The 24,114-nt window shown below is 41.9% G+C and overlaps 1 protein-coding gene across 4 annotated transcripts in view; it reads left to right on the plus strand.

Moving 5' to 3' along the window:
* The window catches only part of TJP2 (tight junction protein 2), a 68,588-nt gene that overhangs the window by 7,557 nt on the left and 36,917 nt on the right, over positions 1-24,114 (plus strand). Inside the window, exons 1-2 of one of the 4 annotated variants that reach the window (XM_049794757.1) lie at positions 765-1,008; positions 4,960-5,080. In XM_049794757.1, coding sequence (XP_049650714.1) covers positions 896-1,008; positions 4,960-5,080 — 234 coding nt within the window. In that variant the 5' untranslated portion in view covers positions 765-895. Of the gene's footprint in view, positions 1-764; positions 1,009-4,959; positions 5,081-11,347; positions 11,367-12,837; positions 13,085-24,114 lie in introns of those variants that run through there. The other 3 variants (XM_049794762.1, XM_049794760.1, XM_049794759.1) reach the window with 3 other exon arrangements.

The raw sequence follows: 24,114 nt of genomic DNA on the forward strand, positions 1-24,114 counted from the left end.
AACATTCATATCTTACTATCTTAGTATCTAAGTAGCATTACAACAACATTTCCTTTGTTAGTCTTTTTGCTATTAAGTATATCTCTTTTAATACTGCAATTTGGCAGTACTGCAACGTTTCAAAAATGTCACTGTTACTTCAGCATGTGCATCTATCTCCACCTTTGTAGTTAGTACCTGCGGTCTTTGGCACGTACAGTTACTTACCTCATGGCTAGAGCAATTTGACACGGAAAGTGGCTTCTGGCATTGTGTGAGGCACATTTGAATGACTAGTGAGTATCATAATGGGAGTCTCTAGTTTTCTTAATTCTGTACAAGCCACGTAAGGAAATGTTTCTCCATGCCTTTTCTGAAGAGATCAGATAAATCCCTTGTAACACTTTCAGTGTACATAGCTTTCTGGTGCTGAGGAGAAAAGTTGAAGCAAAAGCTATTTTTGTCTATCACAGTTTCTAAAACAGTCTCAAGTTTTCTGTGCAGATCTCTATTATTCCCTGGATGGATTTGACAGAGGAGTTACCTAGTGTCCATTAGTACTTGAAAGATTACAGACAGCAGAGATTTAGCAAAGGATTATTCAATTGGAGAGTGTGCATTATCCGGCAAGGCTTAGAACCGTGATTGTCTCTTCAATCATTTTCATTAGTGTCTTATTCAAAGATCAAATTATGTAACAATGACGTTTCAGGGGAATCTGGTAGGTGTTTTTCTTTGGTTTCTCTCTCCTGCTAACTCCAAGCCTGGGAGAGGGGAAAAAACATTATTTTTATGCTTCGAACTTGCGGCATGTTTTAAAAAGCAGCAGTTCAGATAAGCGAAGAGGCATGACTTCAGTTGCAGCGTCTGCATTTGGATGATAACTTAGCGTGGTGGAACTCTTGAGAGAGGCAGGATGCGGTACAAGAAATATATAACTATCTTAGAAGCAGCAATAGGTATTACTCCCCTTAACAAGAGGGAGCTGCTTCCTGAGGGTAGACATGCAAATCTGTGGCAACATCCTGGGTAAGTGTTAAAAAGGAACCAGTGAGTAACTATGGGAAAACGTGTGCTCACCTTGAATCATGCAATTTTAAAACTTGTTACCAGGAAAGAGGAGAGTCATTCATAAAACAGGTAATCTTTTTTTGTACCTTCAATTGGTGTACCTTCTGCAGTTGTGGTTAAACTTTGTGGTTTCATTAGAGACTTAGGTGTACTTCTTGTCCTTGGCTGAAGGAGAAGGTGTTATTTCTAAATCAGCAGTTTGCTGATGAAGAGAACGGATAAACAGGTGTATACTCATCAGAGTGAAAATGAGACAGTGTTTTGTGTTTATTGCTTACTACTAACCTGATGCGTGTATGTGTGCATTCCCTCTCCCCCATTTAAAAATACACATATTTAAATTTTATCCATGAGAGAACTAGCAGCTTCTAAAAGTGGAACAGAAAAACACTTTTCTCTGTGTACGCACTTTTCCTTCTCTGCTAGAAAGCAGTAGTTGTCATATTTAGGAATACCATTTCCCTAAAGAAAGTTTCAGTTTTTAAAAGAGAAGTCAATTAAGGCTATTGATGTTCAAAATGTGAAATACTGGACATACTGGTTTTGTTAAAAACAATCCAGCATGCTTTCTTGTACCACACAACTTGAGTATTAGGCTTTGGAAAATTCTTTCTGTTCGTAACTGTTTCCCTCAGAAACTGACAGTGTATGTTAAAGGAGATTGCTCTTGTCTCCCTCCTGCACCTATATGAGTAGCATCGATGCATGGGTGTCTTCACAGCCCTTCTAGTCTTTTGTATTTTTGTTATACGTTAGAATGCTGTCACCTTGTTGCAGAAGTTGCAGAGGAGTGCAAAATGTGAGAGGCTTTTGTTCAAGAGCAATCAATATGTTTCTAGTGGTTTGGAATAGCTTTGTGTAAGCAAGACTTCAAAGAAAACCGTGGAGTAAAACTGTGACTGTTTGGCCATAACTGAACTCGGATTTATTCTGTAACTTTTCCACAAGAGCACTTCCTCTAATGGGGGTGGCAACAGTAAAAGCAATTAAAATATAGTGCACCATATGATTTTTTTTTCCCAGTTGTATCACCAGAACCGATGCCAACAGTTTTCAGCCTCTTATCAACACAAGTATTCTTCAAGTTGGTCCGAAGTTTCTGGTATTGTGTTAATGAGTGCTTGTAGGGCTTTTTGTTAAAAATCTGCCCTCTAGAAGGGGTTCTTAGTACGATGTATTTGGACACAGGACAGTGGAGTGAGTGTCCTAGACTGTGACTTCCTTTGATTGTTTCACGTAAGTTATCTACATGCCAATCTCTTTGAATTTTGCAGCCACTCTTTACACGTTGGTAAAACAGTAAGTGATTGCTCTTGATACTTTGAGGAGCTGCCTTCGAAAGGAACTGTACATTCTTGAAGAATTCCTCTTTTTTTCAAGTAGGTTTGTTTGGCCAGAGTCATGGCGTGAAAAAAGCTATCTAAAAATGAAACTTGTGAACTGTAGTATCCATTATTTTTTGGTTTGTAACTGGGACTGTTGGGCTTTCATCTACTCTGCTTAGTGTTGGTCAGTACCAAAGTGCAAAAGACACTACCCTGTTAATACTTGTTTTTATTTCCAGCATTCTTAATCAGGCATCTCCCTCCTTTCAGGGAGAGGTTTAGTTATTGTGATTGTTGTACACACTTGGAATTCCAAACTGGTTAAGATGTATTTGGATTATGTTTGGATTTGCCATTCCAACGGTTTCACAAAAGCAGAAAAGCTGTTGTCATTGGACTGTAATAGGGATCCCTCTTATGTTTTCATTAAAACTTTCAGGGAACTAAAGGTTGGTAACCAGCAATCGTGGCAAAGTAAACTGTGTTGAAGAAAAAAGCGCTGTTCTTTTTGTAGCTGCAGGCTGCTTATTCTGTACAACTGGAATAAGCAAATTAGTGACTCACTTCGTTAACTTCAGTTTATCACTCAACTTCTAGAGGTACCCTGTCACACCCATTTTAAAAAGGGGGGGGAAGGGGGAGAACAACAACCGAGAAAACATGAGACAGTTTCCAAAACCTGATACAGAATATAGAAGTCCTCACTTGTCACCTCCTCACTGCACAAATTCAGATGCATGCTTATCTCAAATACTTACTTTATTTCTCTTGACCATCTCCTAAAATAAAAAATAGCATTAGGGTGTGATGCCAGTTCCAGTGCCATCACTTGAAGGTTGTGAAAATCATGATTAAGAACCCAGACTAAGGTACAAAAGAAAGCGGGAAAGGCAAATACTTTATTTTGCTAAGGCTTTCATTTACATTTCCATATCAAAGGCGTTATAAAGTATGTTTTTTTCTACCTCCATTTTTGCTCAGAATAATAATGTGTTTTCAGTGATAGATTGATTTTTATAACTTTTGGCATATTCACACAGAGGCAAAATGATGACAGCAGTGGTAGTTTGGGTTTAGCTCACTTGTGTAACTTCCCTGCAGCTTCCAGAATAGTATTCTGTGCACAGCCTGGAACAATAAAGCTGATACTCGTTCATAAAGCACAGCATAGCTCTTGCTGCTCTTTGGTGATCACAGAAACTCATACTAAGCATTCTTTTGTTCTGTGACTTCCAAAATCATGCCTTGATTTAAAACAGAAATGTATTACTTTTAGAAAGATGCTATTTTGCTGGAAGAATGAGCAGAGAGGGAAAAGGACCTTCTAGTTTGATAATGTAATGTCTGGCAGGTGCTTGCATTTTTGAAGTTTTTAAGAAGATAATCTGAGACCAAATGCATTTTTTAAATATCTTAGAAGTTTTAAGTTTGCTTTTTTAAATCTGGGATATCATAATGATTGTGGTCAGGAAAAAGTGGGTGCCACATACAAGACACATTAATAAAATGTGGGGTAGGCTTGTAGAGAATTGGGGGAATTCTGCAGAATTCTTTCAGTATCTCTTTCTTCTGGCTCTCCTGCTATCTAGCAATGGCTAACGAAGTACTAATCAGAATAAAAAAAATGCCATATACGTTGGAGAGAAAAAAAAAAAAACACCCAAAAAAACAACAAACCAAACCCAAATCTGTTACAAGTATGGATAAGATACTCTTCTAGGGAAGTCTAGCTATATCCTTCTTTGAAGATGGAACACTTGGGAGGGATGTTCTTTAAGAGGAATTAAGATGATGATGATGTATGTTGGTTTTCTTTTAAAAACAACACCCAACCAACAAACCCTAACCACTGGCTTCTGTTTCTATTTCTGTCAAAAGTTCCTCTTTCATCTTAGTTAAACCATTCATTTTCTGTTTTCCTACACAGGATAATCAAGGGGTGGGGGAGAGGAGGAGCCTTCTAACAGGGATGCTGAGTGGAAGCTAACATACTGCTTGTGCAGAAGAGGGGTAGCTGAGGCCTGTTGAGCAGAGGAAGTAGTAGAAAATTACATTGGGAATTGTTTCTTTTCTATCATTTGGCAACTGGAGTTGTTAAGTTACCAACTGAAATCACTGGAGCACATGTATCTGATTGTTCTTACTGAGGTTATGCTCAAGGTACAATGCTCTACTTTGTACAACCTTGTGCAAGCTAATCTATCAGACTAAGACTAAATTAAAACAAAAAGCCCAAATACCTTGTGGGGAGGACCAGTGCAACAAAGGGAATATAAGCACACTTCCTGCCTATACCCTATTTGATTTGCAAAAATGCATTGTCACTTTGTGTGCAGGCTTGTGTGGATGCCTGATGAGGGACAGTGCTTGAACTGAAGTTTGCAGTGTTGCTGCAAGTGTAAATATTACCAAGTATCTCCTTTATTTAAGCACTGTTTCCACTTGATTGCTAGGGAAGCTAAAGCATGCCAATCTAACCAGGGAAATAAATTTTATGTCGTCTTTATCTCTAGGACTTCAGTGTCGCAAGCTTCACAGTCACTCTTCTGTGATATACATGACTTAATGAAACTTTGTTTTTCAGGGAGCAAACTACTGCACTGCCATCTCCTTGCGAGTGGGACTGGGAGCACAGCTGTACATCAAGCCCAAAGCATCTCACAGCAAGTAGACAGAGACACTCAAAAATCATCATTCCTCACAAGGTACCTGTCAAGTTGCATCAGTTAGAACTGATCATTAGTTTAAAACGGTGGATTCTTGTCATGTGCTAGCTATAATATTCATTCTTTTAGCTATGTTTTTTAAAAGTTTTAAGAAATGGTACATTAATAGAGTAATACGTTGAAATCGGAACCAGTTCCTTTGAATTCGCAGAGCAACTTGGAATGAACATGTGCACATTTGCTGAAAGCTTGGTGATGTACAGCAGGCCTCCAGAAGAGGAGAGGCTTCTGCAATGAACTGAATAGTCTGCTAAAGTTATGCAAATAATAATGCACAGGCCTGTACTAGTCCATCTCCTAGCTAAACACTGCTAAAGAATGGATATAATCTATGGTGATGTCTTCAGCAAATATAAATATTTAGCATAGATTTGGGGATACATAAATTTTTAAGCACAGAGGGTAGCATTAATGGGAATTGCTTAGTGACTCAGTAGAGTCCTGGGAAACAGAATAGCCTCACACAGGGAGAGTTGTTTTGCTGCATATTTTCTTATAGTACATCATTAAGGTAAATATAATTCTTTTGGCATCTTAACCTTGCTTTTGAAACCTTTTCTCAAGTGCTTCCAGAAAGAATATAAAATGCGTCCTTAGTTTTATGTGTTGCTCAAACATGCTTGGCTTGTTTTTGTAAGTCATTAACAGATTACAGTTTTAAGAAAGCAAAAGGTTTTTAAGCTGGTGTGTTGCAAAATTGTAATTGACTTATCTTTCATTCTTGAGAGAGGAATAGCTATTGCTGCTTTAGTAACTTACTTGGAAATGTGGCTATCAGTTGTCCTGTCTTTCTAATTTGTGACATACTTAACCAAAGCTATTCATCTGTTAGTTTAATGTTCTGGGAGTGAGGGGGGAGGGTGCTGGTTAATAAGACTTTAAAGACATGATAGAAAAGGGGAAAAAAAAAAGTAAAGGTTGACATTATATAAAATAACAAACAAGCAAGCCCTGTTTGTTTAGGGCACTGTGTGGGGGAAAATATGATATGAGGATATTGGTGAAGCATAGCTAGGCAGAAATGTCCCAGTTGAGGTCTCCAGCAGACTCTAGCATTTTCCTCAAAATAAAAAACTTTCAAGGATATGGTACGGTATGCAAACAAGCCCAACTTTCAGCAGAAGAAACTCCTGAACCACATATCCGCTAGAGAAAGTTGCCTCAGAAGCTGCATCCAGCCACCTTGCCTGTGGGCTCCTAGCATTGTGGAACTGGCAAGTGAATGAGTGGGGTGGCTGCGTCGATTTGCTTTCTCCCTGAAGATTGTTCTCACTGTTCTCCCTTGGACTCTCACCAGCTCAATTTTGGTCCTTCCTGAAAAACAGCACCCAAAAGTGAGTGTGGTACGCTAGCTGGGACCTTGCTGTTGCTGAATAGGGCTGCAGAACTGCTTTGTTTCTTAATGAGCTTGTCAGCAGGAGGTTTGCCAGTATAAATAGAATGGGGAGAGGCAGAGCTTTGAAACATACTTTTAGTGCTCTAAAGGACTAACTTGGCAGAAGAACTGCCGTCTGGAGCTTTGTTTTTTAAATTAACCTCTGTATCAGAAAAAAATTAACAAAGTTTTGTGTATGTTATGTCTTGTGCATTCTGCATATTCTTTTGCTTGTTCTTAATAAGTATAATGATCTCCATGAGAATGGCATCTTTGTTTTCTTTGCTGTGTTGTCTTAATTAATTTGAGCTATAATAGTTGATTACCATGGTAAAGCTTTTGATGTAGGGCTTGATTTCTACTGAGGGAAGGCAGATAAAATGCTAAAATCAGAGGATTGTTTCACAGCCTTGCAAGGAGTAGTCAAGAAGCATGAAGAAGAGAGGAAGGAAATGAGATGTAAGCAAAATGAATGTTCAAATAGAATGTGCTCTATGTGGTGCCTTCTGTTTAAAATGAACAAGTTGGGGGCGGGGAGGGGATTTCCTTTTAAGTGTTGATATGCACTGTTGTATGGTGTTTGAGGAGGAAAACAGTATGCACTTGTGTGGTTTGGATCTGTTTAAGCTACTTTGTTCTTTCATTCTTTAGAATAGCAGTACTAGCTTTTGTAGCCTCTTAAATTAATAGAGGTCAGAGTGCTTACTCCAAAGAAAGTTGCTTCAATTTGCATAGTCCATAGAGGAGGGGGGCGGGGGGAGGGGGGAGGGGGGGGGAGGGGCGGAGTTGTTCAGGTAGAGTCACTGTTAAGTCCCTGTTTCACTCTCTAGCAATAGGTCACACTATTTCATTTGCTTGCCTTACTTGCCAATGTAGTTTTCAAGACACTGCAGTACTGTTTAAAACATTGCACAGATGAAAATATGTTTAGAATAAATAAACTGTGTTTCTTCATTCTCCCCACTATCATTTTTATTGACTATTATCAAACACCTCTGCATATTCTCATGCTGGTTTTTATCTGTCCTTTGAAACACGCTATACATCTATGTTTTCTAATTCACATATTCTTTGCAAAGATGTAACAACAAACAAGCAGTCTTCTGCTGTTTTTAGCAGAATAAACCTGTGATGTGTGAGAGCCAGTAGAACTGATGACTAATATTTCAAAACTGTTGAGAAAAATATACTGTATTACCATATTTCATATTGTTAATATCTCTAGTGCTGTTCCTAGTTGTTCAGCATATAACAGTGTTTGTCACAGTAACTTTTTGCAAACATGAGATTGAGTTTATAATTGGCTTAGAACAGCACTGCTTCTTGCTCTAAATCATTACCTACATGTTTTAAATTTTGTTGAAGTGTCTAGCTAAATCTGTATGTCTAGGTCTTAAAAAAAATTTAAAAAATCCTTACGATGAGAACATCAAAATAGGTGGCCAGGTGAGCCACAGAGGATTTTGCACTGTTGATTATCCCAGAAAAAGTATGTATGAAGTGTGGGATCCTGTTTATGTTGGGCTTTGTGTTTCTTCTAGGGACATCTGTGCTTTCTAAGATAGAAGCTTTAGAATTGCTGCTTTGAAAACTGGAAAGTATGTACAGCTCTGCATCCTTACACTAGACAAGAGACAGCCGAAGTACTGGACTGTGCAAGCTGCATGCCAAAACCTTTATGCTCCATAATAACAAGCTGTACTTTGGAAATGGAGACAAGGGGCAGGATAATGAACTTGTTACTCTGCTTTAAGCTGGCACTTGAGTCATGCAGTAACCCAAGAATGATAGGCTAACTCAGGTGGAAGGGGACCTCAGGGGGTTTCTAGTCCAACTTTTTGCCTAAAACAGGGTCAGCTGTGAGATTAGAACAGGTTGCTTGGGGCTTTACCCAGTTGGTGTTTGAAAATCTCCAAGGATGAAGACGGTACAGCCTCTCTGTGCCTGAGATCCATGGCTTGGCTGCCCTCATGGGGAAAAATTTTTCTCTTTATACCCCTCTGAACCTCTCTTGTTTGAACTATTTCCCATTCTCTCCTATCCTCCTGCCACGCACCACTGTTGAGAACCTGGCTGTATCTCCTCAATATCCTCCTGTTAGCATGAGTGGGCTGCTGTTAGGTGTCCCAAAGCCATCCTTCCTTCAGGCTGAACAAACCCAGCTGCCACAGCCTCCTCTTGCAGGGCCAGTGCTTCAGCCTCCACCACCTGTGGGGCCCTCCATTAGGTTCACTCTACAAGTGCCAAGATAGTGTTCATGGCTTCTCTTCTCCAGTCCCCCCAAAACAGAGATTGAGATTACTGTGCCACACATGTGACTTAACCCCAGTGTAGAGCTGCATGTCTGAATCCTATGTAGCTCCTGAGCAGTTTGAGAGTCAGAGGTCAGCTACCTGCACATCCTCTAATCCTGAAGGTTGAATCTGTTAGGGCCTAGCTTACTATATAAAGAGGTGGACGTAATTGGATTTATGAATCGTTTAAGTAGGACTGGGCTGATTGATTTGTGTGATTTTGCGGGCTGATGACAAACAGCAGTCTGAAGAGATTGCCTGGAAGGGAAGGGGGAAAGGCTGTTTGGCAACATGGTATTTTTAGAAACTTCTACAGTGCCTTTCATCAGAGGATCATGAACACTTGCTTAAAAACAAAAGCAAAACTGACATATCTGTTCAGGCAGTTCAACAACCGGACTAGCAGCCTACATTCCCAATATCACTTGCTGAAATTAATTCCCAGTTCTTTAAGGAGGTTGCCTGTTTGCCATGCTGCCTAGCAGCCCTACTAAGTGTTGAACTTTAACATTTGAAAAAAGAAAAAGAACTGATTGTCAGAGGGGCCAGTTAAAAGGCTTGATGGTGGGGAGGATGGGGAGAGAACCTCACAGCACAGTAACTGATCTTGATTGCCTCAGGCAAGTTCCTGAATAGCCTTACTTGGTTGGCAGGAGTAACTGTGAGAGGCAGCTGCTTGTTTTAAATTTGCATCCTGTAGTGTAATGTTAAATGGATGTTCCCTCTGCTGATGCTGGAAGCAGCACAACTGCTTCATTCACAGTAGCATTAGATAATTTATGGAATACATCCTAGGTTTTGCATGACTCAAGCTACAGAAAGTGATCTCCCTAAATTAGGGCTACTCAGACTGTAGATTCAATCTGATTTTAGGCAAACAATGTCTGCCTTAATTACTTAAACTGAAAATCTCAATGGGAAATGTGGTCACTAGAAGTTATTTGCATGTTTCTCATAGAGTTAATACCAATTAATCTTTCCACAGAAGTTAATTTTAAAATCTCTCCACACCTACATAACTTTTCATTAAATCCCCTGCACATGCAACTGCTTTGTACGGTTATTGCACATGCAGAATAGGTGGTCCTAAACACTGCAGAGGACAGAGCTGCACATTTGTAGCCCAATTTATCTAATTTTGACATGGTGTTGGTACCCAGCCTTTACTCTTCATTATGCAGTATCCCTTCCAGGACTGACTACAACTGCACCTGCACCTCCCATTTCAAAGGGAGACAATGAGTGAATAGTGCATGCAGCCATGCCTCCAAACACTCAAGTGCATAGAGACCTGCATAGGCAGAACAGACCATTTTGCTGGGTCTCCTGCCCATCTTCTGCTTGCGCTGCTGTCCCAGGTCAGTTTTGGCTAGTTTGTAGCTATCCTGCGGATTCATGATCCGCAGTGCAGAGTCTTGTGGTGTTTAAGAGAAGCTGAGTCAGGAGGAGAAGTTGTATCTAATTATACACTTAAAGATGTGCTTCTTCGAGCTGTGGTTTGGGGTTTTGTTTTCCTTTGGCTTACAAGGGAAGAGACTGGTGATGCTCCCATGGAATAGCTGTTTGGTGAATTGGGTGCTCTATCTGCTCTCCCTTTTCCTGCCACAGGAGGCAGGAACTTGTGGTGCTGGAGGAGTTCCTGCAGCTCTTGTCACTGGTTACACTGCTGTTCTGTATCCATCCATTTTTGGTCTAGGTGGCATCATCCTCCCCTCATAAGGCCTACCTGCTTATCTGTCTTGGGAGTATAGCTCTGTCAAAGGGCAGAAAGTACCCAGGAAGGCCTGAAAGTCTGTTCTCTGTGGTTGAATTGCAGAATAAGTAACTTGTAAATTGTGTTTACGTTGATAGTTACATCAATCCATGCCATCGGTATGGGCATCTGGGCACTTCGCCAAGCTCTTGTGTGAGCATGAGTGCTAGAGGTCAATTACTGCTCACATTTGCAGGCTGGTATGGGATGATTTATCTGCCCATTGTGGCAGAGTAGCTGTTTGGTTTGAGAAAAGAAAGAAGAAAGCAGGAAAAGATATGTGTCCTCCTGTACTCTTACAAGTGGGAGATTTTGCGGACAAACATGAGAAACATTTTGATAAGCCCACATGGATTGTTTCCCATCTGTTACTGCAGGAAACTGAACAGAGACAAACTGATAGGCCCTTCCCAGGTGATGATTTGTGGTAAGGGGTTGAAAACCACCCTATTTTGCTTGCATAACTGGTCAGTTCCCGCGTCTGTGTTGCACTGACCTCAGGCTAGTGAAGTGTGTTAACCTTGGTTGCTGCCCTACAGCTCAGGGAAGTATAGCCTGATAACACCACTATTAGTGGTAACACTGCATGGCTTTCATAAAGTCTCAGAACATGCCAAAAGGAGGCTTTAGGCCAAGCCACAGCTTTTGTCTGGAACAAGAAGTAATCCTCCTTGGACAGGATAGGCAGACCCTTACTTTGCTCTGACTGGCACTACCTGTACTCCCCAACAGGCTGCATCTAGTGGGGGAACTGAATCCTAGCTCTTCATCTTCTGCCAGAGCCTGTGTGGAGGGAGGCAGCTGCAGGAGGCTGGTGCTCTGCTTCGTGCCGCCACGAACTTGGTACGTGTGTTAAGAGACTGCAGTCACAGGGATCTAGTGGCTTCTCCTTTCCCTGCCCCACCTTAACATCTGACAACTGCACTCTTTGAAAAAGTATACTGCTATCCAGCTAAAACCAAAACCTGATCTTTCATCTAAAACTATGTAGTCATCTGCAGCAAAATCCTACCATATCCTATCAAACTGAAAACCAGCTTTTTGTTTTCATTGTGGCTTTTCATTTCAAGGAGGTAAGTATTGGACAGTGGCTTTCTCTGCTGATGCCATGGCGTAACATCCTGTGCTGATATTGCCAGCTAGTGCTAGCTCTTTGGAAAGTTGTCTCTAGATTGCCAAGATGCGCAGAAGTGCTGAGTGGTGCAGAGAGTGGTCGCTGTTTTGCCTTGCCCTGCTGTGTCTCCTGGAGCAACTCTTGATGCCAGATGCTATCACAGAATGCCATGTGTGGGCGGAGCCTCCCCCCCCCCCCCCCCGCTTAATTTTCCAAGAGGTCTTGACTTTGACTGGACTGCTACTGTTGCAATAAAAGTTGAATGTTTTCACTCACTTGTAAAACTGAGAGGAGGGACCAGATGAATGCTCTGGCATTTTCTGCCTTTTTGGCTCCAAATCTGAGGGTAGGCCACGCTAAGTAACATGCTGTTTGCATTCTTTTTTTAAAGCGTTGGCTTAAGAAAGCTCTTACCTTACAGTGTGTCCTCATTCTTGATTTCTTCCTTCCAAGAGTTGATTCAAGTATTGACTCATCGACCCAAAATAATATAACTCCAGGAAGACAGTAGCACTGGGAAAGAAATCTTTATTTCTGAATGCAAGTGTGGTTGAACTTCTGCCAGTCTTTTACTTAGTGCTCTTAGTGACCAGTCATTTCTGCAAGCTCTTGAGAATACTTTCACCTCAGGAACATGCTCTTTTAAAATCTGTAATTACAGCCTCAAAACCAAGCAATTCAGCCTCTGAACTAACAGCAGTAGTGTTGACTTTGAGGCTGATGTGGAAGGGCTGCTAGGTGGTGGGAAGGAAACCCAACCGAGGCTGCGGACTTGGGGAAGCCATCGGGCGTGGGGGGGGCTTTGAAATCCGCGTCCTCCTGAAAACACACAAACAGAAAAGGTAGAAACGACTGGTGTGACAAAACAGGGCCGTGGATACTGTCCGAAAGCCTCACGTCGGAAACGCTGCCCGGGCTCGGCCCACAGGGCTCATCTCTCCCGTTTGCGCTGTGGCAGGCGTCAGCTACTGGCCGCTGCCAAGGGCAAGAATACAAGAAATATTTTTGTAAATGGAGAATAACAATTCTTTTCTTCCCAGGGAGAATGAAAATGTTTCTTCGCCTCCCCGGGGCGTTTGCAGGCTTGATTGGCTGGCGGCGGGGGGCGGCCGGGCCCCGGCAGTACAAAGTCGCTCTGTGGCGGGCTCCTCAGTGCCGGCTTTGTCCCCGGCGGGCCCCGGCCGCCCCCGCCGCCGCGCCGCTCGGGCCTCCGCCGCGGCCCCTCGCCCGCGCCGCTCCCGCCGGCCGGCGGCCTGACCGCTTTCCTCCGGCCCTTCCCGGGCAGCAGGGTCGAGGCGGGGGAGAATTCTGCATGCCCGAGGCTGGCGGATTTGACCGCTAGCGCCCGGGGCCGCGGGCGGCCGGCCGGGCCGGCGATGTTACTATGGGAGCGACGCAGGGCTCCGCCGGGAGCGAACCACGGGAACCCGCAGGGGGGGCGGAGCAGGTCAGTAGCCTCCCCGTCGCCCACCGCGCTCCTCCTCCCGCAGGGCTCGCCCGCCGGCACCCCCCTGCCCCGGCCGTGGGTGGTGTCCCCCGGCCGGGACCCCGCCGTGGCGGGCAGGGGGCAGAGGAGGGGCTCGCGGGGCTGGGGCTGTGAGGTGGGCGGCGGGCGCGTGTGTGTGGCGGCGCGCGAGAAGCGGGTGCGTGCGTGCAGCGCCGACTTACAGGTGTCGACGTGCGTTTCAGACCCGCCGCCTGTAGCTGCGGCGGCGCCTCCGAGCCAGGCCGGGACCACCCGCCCTTCAGGCGGAGGAGCCGCTGGCATGAGGGGGAGGACCCGGTTAGTGCGGGCTTCGGGCTTGCTCCGGTCTTCCCCACCGCCGCGGGCTGGCCAGTGGCACAGCTGGGGCCGAAGGAGGGTGGAAACCGCCGGTTCGGGGCGGGGAAGCTTCAGGAGCAGAGGGGCGTTCAGCCCTCGGTGCCTCTCTGTAGCGCCGGCCTGTTCCTTGCGTCTGGGACGGTGGAAGACAAAACATAATTTTGTATTTTAAGCACTGGTCGCGCTCAGGATGCAGGTCAGTGTTTTAACCGAAAATAGCCCTGTTTCTGCGGAGAAACAAACTCCCAAGTTTGAAAAATAAAATCCTCTTCTCCCGCTCCCTGGCCCCTGCTTTTGGGGGTTTCTTTTGAAAGACTGTTCAGTTTTTATGGGAAAACGTGTTTTCCTTCACCTGTTGCTGAACTGCAGTAATCAGTATAGCTACGAAGCACCCAGGAGTAGCAAGCAGCATCTGTCAGGACCGGAGAGGCAGTGTGGTGTGTGCACCAGCCTGCAGGAAACTGAATTTACCTGGGGTCACCTCCCCCACCCCCGCCAAAATGTGGATAGAAGCCGTAAACAGAACTTAGTTATGCCTCATAGTTTGGTTTGTGACCTGCAGAATAATTAGTACTGTAAGTATCCTTTTTGTGTACGGAGCCTCTGTGTGTTAGCCAATATCCCATATTGCATGTTACGGCTATTTACTGGCCATCAGTGAACTACCAGTTGATGCTTTCTTTCACGTGGTTATTTTCTGAGTGTGTGTTTTGGGGTTTGGTGGGGTTTTTTTGGTTGGTTGGTTTTTGTTTGCTTGCTTGTTTGGTTTGGGGTTTTTTGATTGTTGGTTTTTGGTTGGGTTTTTAGTTTTGTTTTTTGGGGTTTTGTTTGTTTGTTTCAAAAAATTGCAGAGGTTGTGCGGTTGATCTGGGTAATGGCCTATTCTTGCTCCAGCCTTCTTTTTCTGTTACCTTCATCTCCTGTACTTGTCTGCTTCATGTCTTCTGAATCCATCTTGCAAGCTCTTTGACTCATCCCATTGTATTTTACACTTCTGTTGTTGCAGTACATTTAGTAAGTAGGTGTAATCATTTACTGATGGTTCTGGTGAGAGAAACGTAAATATCCATGACAGTGTGTTCATGACTTGCCCTGCAGGGGTCTCTCGGGGATGAGGGTTAAATGTGTTGACCTGAGATGGATGGAAAGCGTGACTCTGCCGATGTGAGCTGTAGTAGTTACAGGGCTTGTCTTTACAGATGTACTCTTTAGATGTACACTTTACGAGGCTATTGCTTAAATACTTCATTTAAACAAAATCATAGTGAGTATGGAATGGTTCCTGATGTAAGAAACCTTGCAGTATATTTCAGCAACTGTTGTACTGGTAGACCATGCTGTCAGTCTCTTCCCTTTTGTCTCAAATAGCAACATTTTTTGGACCTGCTTTTATCAATATTGGTGGAATTCTTGCCCTTTTGAAGTTAATGACAAAATTTCTGTTGGCTTAATGAAAAGTGTGGGTTGTTGGGTCTCTACTGAGAGTATGAATTTTTTCACACACTTCTAGAGTCTGCCTTTCATGTAAAGAAATAGGAATTAAATGGGTTAGATGCAGCTTCTTTTTGTTTCACAGCTGTGAGTCCATGCAGTATGGGAGTAGGCTGTGTTGGCTATGAATTCGGTGGCAGTTTCTCTGTCAGCAAAAAGGGAGCTTTGGCTGATTTTCCTCCTGCGTGTTGTTTGAGTCTGAGAAAGCTTATGTTTCTTATGCATACTGAACTTCAGTAGTGAAAGATTGTCAGTGTGGCTCCTGCATTCGTTATATTCCTTATATTACATTTATTAATGAGGACACAGTTCTGTTTCTTTTGTCAAGACAACAGTTTGCTCCTTATTTTGTGGAAAAAGACAGAAAAATAATCTGGAGAGATACTACAGCTACAATTTCTAGTTTCCTCTTTATTTTTCTTAATGAAACTATGCAAACAATATAAAGTTTATGACTATACTAGGAATTGTGTTTTACATAGCTCATGATTATTAGAACTATAAGACAAATAAGGATTCAATTGACACTGGAAACATTTTTTTACTCCTTTGTGTAACACAAGGTGGTAAGTTGTAGTATTTTCTTAGGAAGCTGGTGTCATTGGTGCTGCAGGAATCTCTTCTTTGAATTACCTGAACTGTATGTGGTTTTTGAGCCAAATACTGTAGTGTAATTCATGTCTGTGTTAAAATTGCAAATGAACTTAAAATCACTTTGTATTTTAAAACCGTATTTGGAATATATTCCTTATCATCAAAATGAAGAACTCACCAACAATTTTGCGTGATCCGTGCTGGCAAGACAGACATGTGCTGTATATACCAGCCTTAAGGCAGAATTGTGTTTCTGAATGCATCTTAGCTGGAGTGTACAGTGTAACTAATATATACGTGCAATTATTCTTGATGCTATGTAAGAATAAAACATTATCTAACTTACTAAACAGCAGGAGAGATGCCGTCATGAACTCTCCAGGCATCTCTATCCAGTTACTTAAAAATGCAGTAAAGGTGAAAATGCTCCTTCAAGGCCTACAGTGGTAGCAGTTAACTAAGCAGGCAGATCATTGTCAGCAACTTTCTGAGTGTTTGTGCCTTGTGTTGTGCCCTATTAAGTAATCAGAGAGCAGTATATTTTTACATATTCTGCTGTTGGAGTGTCTAGATCTGATTAAGACTACTGCATTAGTGTTTCACAAGTGAATTTTGGATAAATGAAGCTTGTTAAAAAGCCACGATATCAAAAAAGAAAAAATCTTGCAAAAAACAGCTGTGATCTGACGACTTCCTTATACAGCTACAAGAAATGATACACCTATCCATTATTTGTTACTTATAATTTATGTACTCAGCCTGCCATATCTTTCTCTTGCACATGCATGCCTGTTCTGTGACGGGAAAGCATTTTGGATTCTCACCCCTTATGATTGTTAGTGTGAGCTTTTTGGAGTGATTGCAGGATGTCCAGCTAGACTGTCATTCCAGGCTCCACAAACAAAGCTGTGAGAGGCAAATTGTTGGCCTTTGATTGAACTGAGCAGCTTGCTGCCAGGATCAGTGCTTGGCACTGACTGCTCTTCTTTCTGTGTTCCAGCACTGCAAAAATTTGCTGGATAGTGTGTTTTTTTTCTAGAGGCCAGGGCTAAGGATTCTTCTGTCCAGTCAGTGTTTCAGAAACTCCTTGAAGAGTTGCAGAACAGGATGAAAAACAATTTACATTTTTTATTACTTTGCTTTCCTAAGTAATTTTTATTCCAGAAATAAAAAATAGTTTATGGTTTTGGCTATTCTGTTCACAGAGTTAATTTGATGCATTTTTAAAGCAATTGAAGTGACAGTAGCATAGCTGACAGGTAGCATGTGTGTATCCTCCTTAGATGAAGCCATCAGAACTCCTGTTTCTTTGTAGAATTGCACTTGCATTGTTTTGTCTGTGGACTACATAATGGTTACAGTTTGTCTGTAAATTCTTATTTTCTAGCACTTAAAGTTTCCTGAAAGTCTTGCAGTTTAGTGCCAAAGTAGGGGTGTTGTTCCCAACCCAGTAGTTTGGCAGGAACTCCCTTTCAGTTGCTGATAGTTGACAAATACTTGTAGTGCTTTAGCTCTGTATGTTGTGTTACAGTAGGTCAGGTTGCAAAAACCCTGAGGTCAGACTTTTAAAGACATAGTGTTGATTGCAACTGAAAGCCTACAGGCATTTCCAATAACTGCTATGCACTCGGTTCCCAATTATGCTTCTGTAGCTATTTGTGCCCAGTGCCCAGTGCACCTAAAAGGTTTAAGGATAGGTTAAGGTGGCGGGAAGGTGGGGAGATCTTCAGTCATGTGCCTCAACACACTTGTCAAGCTATTGGTAAAATGTGAAAGGCCCTGTACCAGAGTACTGTTGGTACATCAGTCTCTGCTGTCCCTTCGATGTATGTGAAATACTTATAATCTAGTCTGACATATGGGGATGCCTTGAGTATATTTAGCCATTTTTCTGTGTGGCTTTTTGTTTGACAGGTTATTATGATGCCTTCTTAATTTTAACATTGTTATGGTGTTAAACCATTAAATTTCAGCCCTTAACTTCTCTGCCCGTTGTAATAATTTGGCTTTGTTTTCCATTCTTTTCTAAGCTTTCTTTTCCTGCTTTACCTTGTAGAAGCCAGTAGATATGTTCCTAATGTCTTCTGCAGTAATAAAGATGGACTGAAACTCTTGGATCACTGTGATTTGAAAAGGGATTAAATTTTTCTTACCTTCTTGTAAGGCTTATTTGTCTATAGGCAGGTACATAACTTCTTCTTTCAAATGGGAAAAAAGCAGAACACTTTGTCATGGTTTGCTTCTGCGTTGTGCATCAGAAGGTCCTTGAAGTGTATAATGCTCTTTTATGTGGGTCAGACCACAAGAAGAAAGCTTTATATTCTAAATCTCAGTTGAGAATGAAGTTGCAGTTGCTACCAAAGTGAGCTTTGCTCTGGGTGGTAACTTAATGGAAGCATTTCTAAGCCTTAATGATTCTGAGATGTTTAATTTCCTTTTAGCCACATATGCAAAAGGATTCTCTTGTTTTTCTTTCCCAGTTCTTTTCAAAGCCTCATGTGTTTTATGCAAGTGGCTAATAGTTGCAAAAGGAGGAATAAAATTTGTTCTGTCACTCGCTGATCTTGTTCTGGTCAGCTTATTCTTTGTGTACTTCAGTTTGCAGTTCAGTGGAAATGGCACTATTTCATAGGGATGTGTCAGTTTGGTTTCATTTAATGGCTGGAGCAAAGCCTGAAGTTCCTTACATTGGTGTTACATGCATGTGAAGTGTTGACTTGGTAGAAAGATTGCATCAAGGGTTCTAGTTACAAATTGTTCTGCTGGCATCCTTTCAAGTGAAGCAAGAATGACTGCAGATAAACTTGGATTAGTGCTTTGGAAATGCATCAGCCGAGTGAAAGTTACTATCTTGATACTAAAGAGAAGGGGCAGCTGACTTTACCCCTCTACCCTTTGTGTTGATTTATTGGTTATTGGTTGACTGCTGTCATTAACACTATTGGTAGGAATAATTTCTACATAAATTGTATTGGGTTTGTGTGGCAAGGTTTTGTTGGGGGGGCGGAGCTGGTACAGGGATGGCTTCTGTGAGAAGCTGCTAGAAGCTTCCCCTATGTCCGACAGAGCCAATGCCAGCCAGCTCCAGGTCGGACCCGCTGCTGGCCAAGGCAATCAGCGATGGTCATAGCGCCTCTGCGATAACATATTTAAGAAGGGAAAAAAAAGTTGCTGTGACACAGAAACTGCAGATGGAGACAGAAGTGAGAATATGTGAGAGAAACAGCCCTGCAGACACCAAGGTCAGTGAAGAAGGAGGGGAAGGAGGTGCTGCAGGTGCTGGATCAGAGATTCCTCTGCAGCCCATGGTGAAGACCATGGTGAGGCAGGCTGTCCCCCTGCAGCCCATGGAGGTCCATGGTGGAGCAGATATCCACCTGCAGCCTGTGGAAGACCCCACGCCAGAGCAGGTGGATGCCTGAAGGAGGCTGTGACCCCATGGGAAGCCTGTGCTGGAGCAGGCTCCTGGCAGGACCTGTGGACCCGTGGAGAAAGGAGCCCACACTGGAGGAGGTTTTCTGGCAGGACTTGTGACCTCACAGAGGACCCACACTTGAGCAGTCTGTGCCTGAAGGACTGCACCCCATGGAAAGGACCCATGCTTGGAGCAGTTTGTGAAGAACTGCAGCCCGTGGAAAGGACTCACGCTGGAGAACTTTGTGGAAGGCTGTCTCCCATGGGAGGGACCCCATGCTGGAGCAGGGGAAGAGTGTGATGAGTCCTGTCCCTGAAGAGGATGAAGCAGAAGAGACAACGTGTGATGAACTGACTGCAACCCCCATTCCCCCTCCCCCTGTGCAGCTGGAGGGGAGGAGGTAGAGAAAATTGGGAGTGAAGCTGTGCCCGGGAAGAAGGGAGAGGTGGAGGCAAGGTGTTCTGAGATTTGGTTTTATTTCTTATTACTCTACTCGATTAGTAATGAATTGAGTTAATTTTCCCCAAGTTGAGTCTGGTTTGCCTGTGATGGTAATTAGTGAGTGATGTCTCCCTGTCCTTATCTCTACTTATGAGCCTTTTGTTATATTTTTTCTCCAACGTCCAGCTGCAGGGGGGAATGATAGAGTGGCTTTGGTGGGCACCTGGCATCCTACCAGGGTCAACCCACCACAGGAGTGTTTGAAATGGTCTTTATAACAACATGTTCGGATGTTAGCAAAGTCATGTGCCAGTACCTAACTGCATGGTATACTTCAGCTTCACATCCAACCTTGCAAAAGGATTGAGAAGGAATGGAAAATACTTGCATTTCACTGCTTTTATCTGCCCTTCTGTTGTTTTCTTACCTCAAAGTGTTTTATCAGTGTCATCAGGTACATGGTGAGTTTCGGTGTAGTACAACTTTTTAGTGGATGATAGGTTGCTGGTGATGCTGTCTGCGAAAAATTCAGAGCTGTGGGGAGCATTTATGCTTAGTTTTATTGTTTGAAAAAGCAATTATACTCATTTGGAGGCCCTGAGGAGGAAACTTTGTAAGCAAAGGGATTCTGAATGTGTCTTACTGAAGCAGGTGCAGCTGGCTTAATCCACTATCTCAGGGTAGTTGAGATGTTGGGAGGGGCTTGGTGATTTTTGTTTGTTTGTTTGTTTGCTCCTCTTCCCAATGTACTGTGGGGAGTCTCAATATAAGATGCAGGGAATTAAACCCTTCAAGTGCAATCCCTTCAAGTGCATTTGCATCCAGGCATACCACTGTATGGATAACAGAAAAATTACTGAACTCCCTTTTGCAACAGATTTTGCTTTCATTTTAGATACGTGCAAGACACATTAAAGTTCAGGGGTGAACTTCAGCAGTGCTTTCTGGCATGACTGAGTAGGCTGTTGAGACATCTTGAGGGGGAAAGGTGAGTTGCTTAAGGCAGGAAGGCAGCAGTATGGTGGTAGAAGGAAAGGAATGCGGAGAGGTATGACTAGTGTGAGTAGAAAACAGTTAAGAATTGGCTAATAAGCTGTTGTGGCATGTATCTGAATTATGTTGAGCATAGGACTTCAAGCTCAAAACAGCTTAATTTTATAGAGATTTGATATAATTTAAATTGTCAATTTTTAACTTGTTTTTTTTTAACTGAAATCTGAATTAGGTTCTTAGCATTATGGATGTTTAAATGCATCTTAAGCTTTTATTTATGTACCTTGAGTATCAATGACCTGTTTGATGTTTGTGATATGGCATTGATAGTTCTATGAAATGCATTGCATTGCATCAATTTTATGGGGTTTTAGTCTTAGATGTGGTCAAATGTACCATTAAAATTTACACATTATGCAGAACTGTATTCAGATTTATTTGCATCAGCCAAGAAAAGAAAGCTAATGTGACAGTATGTAATCTTGCTGCCACGGGAATGCTGAAACAAAAGTAAAATGCTTCCAGGAATACAGCATATCATTCTTCTATTAATAGAGTTAGAACAAAGGATACTAGAAACCTTAACAGGGAAAGAAAATCTAGTCTGGTTTTGGACTAAGCTCAGAAACTAACAATCGTACCATTGTTTGAATTGTCTTGCATTATGACTAGATGATTAAATATGAATGCTGACCTGATTGGATTGTATCCCAGCAATGAATTGGCCTTCTAAAAACCAGTTACAGGAAGCAGTAGACAGGTACCTAGCTTGTTTTTCTCAGATTCAGGAGCTGTAGTTGTTGAATAACAAAGTTTATGCAATCAGAGAGTCTCTAAGGACCATAGAATAGCAGAAAGGCAGTTTCTCACCAGTAGTAGCTTGATCCTAGAGTTGGTCACTTCTGCTATTTGGTTTGCTATTTGAGTATGGGTGCAGGAAGCCGAAGCATTCAAAAATAGTAGCAGTAGAAGGAGTATCACTGAAGTGGAGTAAGATTGTAATCAGTGCTGTGGACCATGTAATGCATATGGTGCTTTGATATTTTCTTTCAATTTTTTATTTTAAGATGCTACAAGAGTAAAAGCTATGTTTTGGCTGCAGAGAATAACTGATTCTGAAATGAGACACCTGAGGAATGGTGGCTGCACTTATTTTTCATAGTTAAGTTAAACTTTTTTTTTATTAGTTTATCTAGTATAATGAAACTGATTATGCACACCAAGTGAGTTTAATTTACCTCTCCATTAAATCCTGATTCTTCAAGTACCTCAGAACAAACTTGGTTTTTAATGATGCCAAGCAAAAAGTGGTCATCTTGAACTTAGTTTATGCACAAACTGCTCCAGCAGTTTGATTCTGAGAGTTCATTTGCATGGATATCTTAAGGAGCAGAAGGTACAGAAACAGTGTGACTGGAAAGAAAAGTGTTAGGTTTTACAGTTAAAGTGAATGGGGGTAGTTAAGTCAGAAATAGCCTTTAAAGCTCGTGTTCATCAGGTGAACTGGAAGTCTATTGTCCCTTCAGTAATGTTACCTTCCTGTAATGTATACAAAAAAACTTATTGGCACCTTAGTCTGTGTGACAATGTGAAAGTCTAGGAAAACTGGAAAATCAAACAGCAAATAAACTCTCTTCACATTCCAGTGTGTATATACGTATGCTACATACACAAGTATAATTGATGTGTCAGCCTTTTACCAAGTTTAATTTTGAACTTCACCTGTAATTGCTTGGCTTCCAGGTTTTTATTTTATTTCCTGAAGCCTTGCTGGTTTTTTTGAAAAAAGGGTGGTGGAGAAATCTACTTTATTGCAAGATTGGGCACATGCCATGCCCCAAGAGGTGAGGTTTGTTCTTTTCTGTAGAACGCCTTCAACACCTATGGGAGGAAATTAGTGTTTCCAAGGCTTCTCTGCTGGACTCATGCTGCATGTCCCAGAATACCTGGGAAAAACAGCTTCTGGCTTTCCTCTGTGAAACAAGATGTGAAAAGGAAGAAAACTTTGATGAAAAAAAGTTACTTCCCAGACTGTTATTTCTCAAGAGGCAGAAATTGTTTTCTAAAAAAATAAAATAACTTAAAATACTTTTGCTTGCTTTTTTTTTTTTTTTGGGGGGGGGGGGGGGGGGGGGGGAGGGTGTGAATGGGATCTATTTTCTTCTCCAAAGTGGCAGTTGCATATTTCAGTTGAAGCTGTTCCCTCACAAATTTTGAACAATTGGTTGCTTCCTGTTGGGGGAAGCACTGGAACAATTGCAGCATAATTTCACCAGGGTAATAACAGAATGTTGTTGGGCAAAAGATAGTGGAGGGAACTTGCTCCTGAAATAGATCTAAGCTATAGTTTTTTATGAGTTTTAGGTTTTCAGTAGGTAAGACCTATGTATCTTGCAGCTGTGTTTTGGATACAATCAGTTTCTTTTCTTTCTTTTTTTTTTTCCATCCCTGTCTTGAATAGGCTTTTGTTTAGTTTGTAATGGGATATTGTACTGGGTTTTGATGATGCATATGTATGCATCTAAGCTCAGTAGAATTCAGCTGTAATGAGTGTAAACTACTCTGCTGGTGTCTTCCACCTCATCCCAGAAAAGTTTAGAACTTTTGCATGTAAATTTTTAATTTGTATAGCGTGTGAAGCATTTCAAATTTATGTTGGGTTTCATGTTCTGAATTTGTTATACTCTGCTGGGTAAATACTAGTTTTTGCCCTTCTCACTGTCCCCCCCACTCCTTGCCCCCAATAATGGGGTAAATGAGGACCTGCTCCTGGTAGCATACCATCAAAGCAGTTCAGGTGGCTGCTCTTGTATTTACCCCCTTAAAATAGTTAGAGAGGGAACAGGTGGTTAAAAAGATAGTTATTCAATAAACATCATAGTTTTGAAGAGGCACCATGCAATCCTAAGTAATTTCTGGGTACTGAATTGAAATGATTAACTGTTGTTCTTACTGGCAGAGATCACAAGTATTATGAAATACAAGTGAATGAATTTTAGAAAATTCCAGTGTGTGTGGTGCTTGACTTTTCTGGTGTAATGAGAAATTATTCCTTCATGTCAGCAAAATCAGGACCTTAAAGGATCCCATGGTACTTCTTGAAAGTGTAAACTTGTAGCCTGGAAGAAAAAGCTTCACTCCAAAAATGTAACTAGAATTCTCCTTTTTATTGTTAGTGCTAAAATGTAGCATTTCTAACTTTAGGTGTAACTGTCATGTAGTATTAGTTCAAAATTTTGTTTAGAATTTTTCAGCTACCCATTTCCATGGTGTCTTGGTGTGGTTGATGAGTAATATGCATGGTTTATCTTTGGAGTACCAGATGTTTCTCTCTTTTCAGAACATAAACATATTCCCCAAGCAGTTTTATTTCCTTTGTATAAACAGTGCAATTAATTCTTGAAATAATTGTGGTGGAAAGGCACTTAAACTTAATAAAGCTGGAATTAAAAAACCAAAACACCCAAACAAAAAAACCCAGTCTGTTTGACTGATGGTAGGATATGTGCTTGAGATTAAAGAAACAAAACAAAAAACACATAACACCTTGTTTTAACATGACATTTCTTGTCATTTTTAGTCTGAAAGGGAAGTTTTGAAATAGGTGTTTGGCCTAACAAGGTGTTGGGCCTTTCTGAGAATTTTTTAACTTGCACAAATTGTATTTATGAAAACCACTCAAATGCCAACCTGTTTGAGAAATAAGTAAATGAAGATATTA

The sequence above is a fragment of the Accipiter gentilis genome, chromosome Z (genome assembly GCF_929443795.1).
Source record: "Accipiter gentilis chromosome Z, bAccGen1.1, whole genome shotgun sequence".
NCBI lineage: Eukaryota > Metazoa > Chordata > Aves > Accipitriformes > Accipitridae > Astur > Astur gentilis.